General features: G+C 44.6%; 1 protein-coding gene across 1 annotated transcript in view; it reads right to left on the bottom strand.

Annotated features, from left to right (window-relative positions):
• Nucleotides 1-7,500, bottom strand: part of LOC106813999 (ALK tyrosine kinase receptor-like) — a 71,335-nt gene that overhangs the window by 39,669 nt on the left and 24,166 nt on the right. Inside the window, exon 3 of the mRNA XM_014818257.1 lies at nucleotides 5,028-5,105. Coding sequence (XP_014673743.1) covers nucleotides 5,028-5,105 — 78 coding nt within the window. The remainder of the gene's footprint in view (nucleotides 1-5,027; nucleotides 5,106-7,500) is intronic.

Raw genomic sequence — 7,500 nt, 5'->3', positions numbered from 1 at the left:
TCAATAAAATATTTTTTTCCTGTTGGAAAATGCCTGCAACATAAGAAATACTCTACCAGTTCCGTATCCTAAAAAATATCTAGGTGGGATGACAAAATATCACGAGCCAATTGAGCAATGACGAGGGAATAATTTGTCAAGGTGTTAGGACATTAGCCATATGTTGGATAAGATTAGGCTGATGATAAAATTTGGTTCTATATCATACATTACATTTGTTTTAGAATCATATAAATTTATTACACGAATATGGTTCTTAATTATCTAAAGAATGTAGCAGGGCGGCTGTAGACTACAATTAAAACGAAAGAAAACGTAAAGCAGAACCCCCCAAAATTGTAAATGGCGGCTTCATATGATTATAGTTACAGAGAAGCGAAAAATTAGAATGTATGTTGTGTGTATAATTGATAAGAAACACACTGCGATAGATACGACTGCTGTCATCTTATGTGAAAAGTGTTTAAGCCCAATAATTGAAACGAGTTGGACGACTACCAATTATGAGAAATTCAGGGAAGAAACGTGCATCTTGCTAGGCTTAAAATGCATGCCAAATGAAAAGAAAAAAAAAGTGAGGTCCAGCGAAATCCAAGAAAAAAATCATTGGACGCGGCAGCCAATATGGTTATATATATATATATATATATATAGGCCTATATTTATATATGCAGCAAACAAGACACAGCGAAGAACATGAACACCGCAAGACTATTAATTAGCCACTGTAGCCATTGCAGTTTATGACTGCTGGTTGACTGTTACCATGCAATACCTCATTAAATATGCATATACATGCAACCGTTCGAATAAAACTGCTTGAATATTTATATACGCACTTATCTAAACGTTTCACCGGACGACTGTGCTGGTTAAAATCGATTATATGCCACTCGTCGTCACAGTACATCAAAACAACCGTTACTATATTCGTTATTGAAGGTTTCCACGTAGAACTGCACTTTAGTATGTTTGTTATTCATCGCACTTGTTTGTTGGTAGAAGAAAACCTGGCTTCGTGACGTTAACCCCATAAAAACCAGTTCGATCATTAACCTATATCCGCCGAAAAACTGCGCACTCACTGCTGTTGCCGCTGCCATATCATTACCAATTATGATGATGATGTTGCTATCATTGCTAGAGATCCGCACTGCTTCAGATGATAGCTTGGGGATATTAGCAGTGATTGATAGCTAGGCTATTATAACTACTGCTGTTGCCGCCGCCGCCGCCAGCGCCACCGCCACCGCCACCGCTACCGCCACCGCCGCCGCCGCCGTCATCGCCACCGCCACCGCCACCTTCATCGCCACCGCCAATCCGCCACCGCCACCGCCGTCATCGCCACCTCCAATCGACCACCGCCACCGCCACCGCCACCGCCACCGCCACCGCCACCGTCACCGCCACTGCCAATACTGCCACTCTTATTGCTGGTGCTAGTGTTAGTGCTAGTGCTACTGCTTCTACTACGGCTTCTATTGCTGTACGATCGTTCTCAACTTTCTCCGCGCACTTTTCAATCCAGCTCACGAGCTTCGTTAGCTCTCTCTGTAAACGCGAGTATGAGACCGAAAGTAAAGTTGAAGCTGAACGAATGAATGACTAACAAAATATAGAAGCATAATAAACGACGATAACGAGACCAATTCTCGCGGGATGTAGAAATTTCGTCCCGGTTGATTATACAAAAGAACGTATTTACAAAAAAATGTTTAATCTACACCCAACCCGTGCACAGCTTCAATTCAATTTGCGCAGATCCGCGAGATGTGCCTTGAATTTGAGATTTATTTGTAAACATCCCCCGTTTCCTAAAAACCTAAGCGTTCGCGCTGTGCAGAGCCATATAAGCCGTGTTCTAGCCGCGCGTTCTCCCAAAATTACATCGCTGACCCCACGCCTGCTTGTGTATGCCTACGTACACCGCGGAGATTTACATGCGTATAGGCCCTATGTACTTCTTACAAACACAGAATAAACGACGCACGCGATGACCTTAAAAAGTTCGGTTGCTGGATGGTTCTCGTCCATTATTTGTTACTACATAAGCACAGTTGCTAAATATACCCATAATTACAGTTGCATTCCTAAAAATTAACCCGAATTGGTCCAACGCGGGCGCTTTATCGTGTTCTTCGACCCAATATATCGACGTGCGATGCGCTGACAGGCATCTAACAGCCTCGAATTTCGACCCTAATTTCGCAGAGCTTAGATAGCATGGTTCGGTGAGCTCACGCCTGACCTTGGCTCCACGCCGCCGGTGTCTTCCCATTTTGCCATTTTCCCACTTCGCCATTCCCATTTCGCCATTCCCATTTCGCCAAAGTGTCCGCATTTTCGCCATCTTTCCACTTCGCCATTTTCCCATTTCGCCATTTCCCATCTCGCCATTTTCCCACTGCGCCAGTTTCCCATTGCGCAATATTTTATGTTTGCTTCCACCTCGCTGCACGAAATTGATCTTCCATCTTAAAGAGAGTTCATTTCTAGGGCTTAGGCGGTTAGCGGTTGAGCGGTTAGAGTTAGCGGCTAGGGGTTAGCGCGTTAGCGTTAGGCGTTATAGGGGCCTGTACATGATCGATATGCTTTTGATATATCGATTTCGCTTCTTGTTACTTCAAGATAAATAGTATGACTCCCATACTCTAAAGATGTGTTATAAATTTATTCATTACAGAGCGCCTACTTTTAACCCACCCTCGAACAAGGGGTAGTCGGAAGATTAGGTACGAAATGTCCGGAATGTCGGAAACTGGCGGAAACGGAAAACTGGCGAAATGGAAACTGCCGTGAATGGAGGAAAACTGGCGAATGGGAAAAATGCCCGAAGTGGGACAATTCATTTAATGGCGACAATGACGCAAATGGCGAAGTGGAAAATGGCGAATGAATAAACCACGCCGCTGAGCATGAGCCGCCTGCGAGCACGGCCTTCGCGAACGCCGAGATCGTTTGATGCCTCTCCAGCTGTAAGCATCGAACGACATCATGCGATGGTTTGCGTTGCGTGGGAAGTCGACTGCCGAGTGCGGAAACAAGCACTCAGCCTCTACGAACATCAGAGAAGCCTGCAGCCGATGAACCAGTACGCATGCAGGCTCACACCGCAGTCCTTTTTGCGTACATCGCCTTTTTTTCGGGAGCCCTTTCTTAAAGGACCGGAATCCTCATTCCGCCGTAACTTAGTTTGTTAGTTTTGATTTTTTCGAGCGATATGAATGGAGCGGTATTGATAAAGCAAACACGAGCTCGTGTTACATCGACTGCTAGCACAAAAAGTTAGTAAATCCGACGAGAGAAAGCCGAGTAATAGGCCAACGCCACCTGTCAGGCGATTCGAGAAAAGCAAATACGTCATAAGAGCCCCAGACCAACGCGGTGCGCTTCCGCCAGGCTATTTGTTTAATCGATGGTTTCGGTTTACGTTTTTTAGTTTCGCGGGCTGAGAGCATCGGCCGTTGGAGTTTCCATAAGATCAAGCGCGCATTGAAAATACACTGCACGCAAGCCGTACGCATGCCACGGCACGTACACGTTACCACTACACGCACGCGCAAACGCCACACGCAGAGAGAGAGAGAGGCAGGAAGAGACCGATGCAGAGACAGAGACAGACAGACATGAGAGAGATAAGGGGCAGAGAGAGAGAGAGAGACGAGAGCATGGGAGAGGGGGAGAGGAGAGAGAGAGAGAGAGTAGAGAGAAAGAGAGGAGTGAGGAGAAGAAGAGAGAGAGAGGACGGAAGAGAGCAAGACGAGGAGATTGAGAGGGAGAGAGAGAGACGAGAAGGAGGAGAGGAGAGAGAGAGAGAGAGAGAGAGAGAGATGGGAAGGGAATGAGACACGGAGTCAGAAACAGAGAAAGTTGGATGGATAGATGAATGGAGATATTAAGCGATAAAGAGAAATAACGCAAGAGGCAAAGGCAGAGACAGAGACTGAGACAGACTTAGAGACAGCTAGAGACAGAAACCGACAGAGAGAGAGAGAGAGAGAGAGAGAGAGAAGAGAGAGAGATGAAGGGAGAGAGAGAGAGAGAGAAGAGAGGAGAGAGAGACGCAGAGGAGACGAGACCATGAGAACGAGAGGCAGAGAGAGAAGGAGAGACAGACAGACGACCTGAGCGACCGACCGACCGCAACCGACCGACAGACAGACAGACAGGACAGACAGACAGACAGAAGACAAACAGACAGACAGGACAGACAAAGCAGCGAGACAGACAGACAGACGACAGACAGACAGACAGACAGACAGACAAGGAACAGACAGGACAGACAGACAGACATACAGACAACAGCAGACAGAGACGAGCGCCAGAGATCGACAGCATACAGCTTACAATACCAGACAGTGGGTGTGCGTGAGAATGCTTATGGGGGAGAACAAGTGAAATTGTTGTTTTCCAGATAACGACAGAGAGAGAGAGAGAGAGAGAGAGAGAAAGAAAGAGAGAGGAGAGAGCGAGTGAAAGAGAGAAAAAGAGAGATGTTGTGAGTGGACATCGAGACCATAGAGATTACAATAGCAGATGGTGGGTGTGCGAATGCTTGTCGGGGAGAATCAGTGAAATTTTTATTTCTACAGCAACATTTGTGTAATCCATTCTCGCAACAAATCTCGCGTTCACAATGTAGATGCCAGCATTATGGTTGCTACTTTTTTATTTCATCGGTTCAAAGCTTGTGTTTCAATGCTTTCACAATGTCCAAACTATGAAAGCATTGACGTTTTCCTTCTCAGTAGTCACCATACGTTGACAGATTTCCTGCACATAAGTCTACACGTACGAAAACATACAATGCGCATTTGCCACTCAGAAAATTACCTCGTGCATGTGAAATACTTCGCACGATATTAATTTATTTAAGACAGCAGAATGTGAAAGGTTTGGCCGGCAGTGTAAGTACTCCACGTGGGTAAAATCTTATAAAAGCAAGTAACTGCCTTATTTCAAAGTCATGCGAGTAAGCGAACGCGATAAACTAGGCGATATGAAGCGTAAAAACGTGTGCTTACTGGTTGATGTATTTAGCTTCACTGTTTCAGCAGGCGGGTGAACTGAAGCCAAATGATGAACTCCTCTGTCAGGGACTACTGTGTGAAAGGTTAGAAAACAAATTAATTTCAAAACAATAAACAAACATAACATAATGCAATCAAACATGAATTAAAATGACAAATAATAAGCTTCCTAAAAATAATTTCTAATTGCAAAACGGATGAAATGATATTTATAACACAATATTAAAAAATCGGGAAACAACAACGGTATTTCTTTGTGGTGATTATGTTGGAACCAATGACTGAAAGGAATGTTAGAATAAAATAGCTACGATTTCCGTGATTGCACGTGATACCATATTTTCTTTTTGAATGTTCGTGTGTATGCAACCTCATTTCGCTGAGCAAAATAGTATCAATACACTACATGTATTATTATATTATAATTATACAGTGCAACTAATAATATTATGCAGTCACGAGTACGAAACGTCATGCCCGTGCCTTGTCTGTCCCAGTCAAGCTATTTAAATACCTTTCAAATTAATTGCATGTAATGCATATTATCTAATGCCTGTGCCTGTCATCCATGTTTTGGATTTGTCTCCTGTTTCTGCCTACTTTTTACTCATTCAGTTCCCCAATCTGCTGCGTGACACTCTACTGATATACTTAATTAACATGCAGGCTTACTCGAATATGAGCAGATCAATTTCTCGAGTTTCACCGATATCCTTCAACGTTTCTCACACATCCTTAGCGGGGTCTCAAGACAAGCATGCTAAGGTTAGTGGAAATCATAATTAATCACGTTCCGGAACGTTAACATTAATAAACTCATAGTAGTTCTTAGAGGTGGTGCGTGGTGGATCGGAGGAAGAGAATAATGAGAGATCGGAGGAGACAAGTTGGAGCTGGCAATCACAAAAGAAGACATGGAGGAGATGAGTCACTCGATCAGCGTTGACGATGCACGAGTTAACGCATTGACGCGCCCACGTCATTCGCGCATTTATCGCGTCGCGAACATTTTAGAACTATCATGGCAGCAGTGCTGAAATCTGTGACGACAACCAGTGAACACCCAGCGAAAACCAATGCGCTAAAAGGGTACCGGAAGATATCACACTGGATTGGAAATTACTCGCAAGGAACCTGTTGGATATACATATACTAATACATATTTGCGATACATACATACATACATACATACATACATACATACATACATACATACATACACACACACACACACATACATACATACATACATACATACATACATACACACACACACACACACACACACACACACACACATTAGGGTTAGGGTTAGGGCTAGGGTTAGGGTTAGAGTTAGGGTTATAGGGTGCCTGTACATGATCCATATGTTTTGATATATACGATTTCGCCTTCTTGTTCTTCAAATAAATAGTTGACTCCATATCTAAAGATTTGTTATAATTTATTCATTACAGAGGCCTACTTTTAATCCACCTCGAACAAGGGGGTAGTCGGGAAGATAGGACGAAATGGCGGAATGGGAAACTGGCGAAACGGAAAACTGGCGAAATGGGAAAATGGCGAAGTGGGAAATGGCGAAACGGGAAATGGCGAAATGGGAAATGGCGAAGTGGGAATTTTTAATGGCGAAATGGCAAATGGCGAAGTGGGAATTTTTAATGGCGAAATGGCAAATGGCGAAGTGGGAAAATGGCGAAATGGGAATAAACCACGCCGCTAGCATGAGCCGCCGCGAACGGCCGCGAACGCCGAGACATCGTTTGATGTCTCCAGCTGTAGATCGAACGACATCATGCCGATGGTTTGCGCTGCGTGGGAAGTCGACTGCGAGTGCGAAACAAGCACTCAGCCTTACGAAATCAGAAAGCTGCAGGCGAGACCAGTTACGCATGCATGCTCAACCCGCAGTCCTTTTTGCGTCATCCGCCTTTTTTCGGGAGCCCTTTCTTAAAGGACCAGAATTCTCATTCGCGGTTAACTTATTTTGTTAGTTTTGATTTTTGAGCGTATGATGGAGCGTATGATAAAGCAAACACGAGTCGTGTTACACGACTCGTAGCACAAAAAGTTAAGTAAATCGACGGAGAGAAAGCCGAGTAATAGCAACGCCACCTGTCAGGGATTCGAGAAAAGAAATACGTCATAAGAGCCAGCTCAACGCGTGCGCTCGCCAGGCTATTTGTTTAATCCGATGGTTTCGTTTACGTTTTTAGTTTCGGGCTGAGAGCATCGGCCGTTGAGTTCCATAATGATCAAGCGGCATGAAAATACACGCACGCAAGCACGTACGCATGCACGCACGTACACGTACACGTACACGCACGCGCACGTACACGCAGAGAGAGAGAGAGCGAGAGAGACCGAGAGAGACAGAGACAGACAGACAGAGAGAGATAAGGGGGCAGAGAGAGAGAGAGAGAGAGAGAGAGAGAGAGAGAGAGAGAGAGAGAGAGAGAGAGAGAGA

This window comes from Priapulus caudatus, unplaced genomic scaffold (assembly GCF_000485595.1).
Source record: "Priapulus caudatus unplaced genomic scaffold, Priapulus_caudatus-5.0.1 Scaffold25, whole genome shotgun sequence".
Classification (NCBI taxonomy): domain Eukaryota; kingdom Metazoa; phylum Priapulida; class Priapulimorpha; order Priapulimorphida; family Priapulidae; genus Priapulus; species Priapulus caudatus.
Note: the sequence above shows the minus strand (reverse complement) of the source record. Positions and strands in the feature narration are given on the sequence as shown.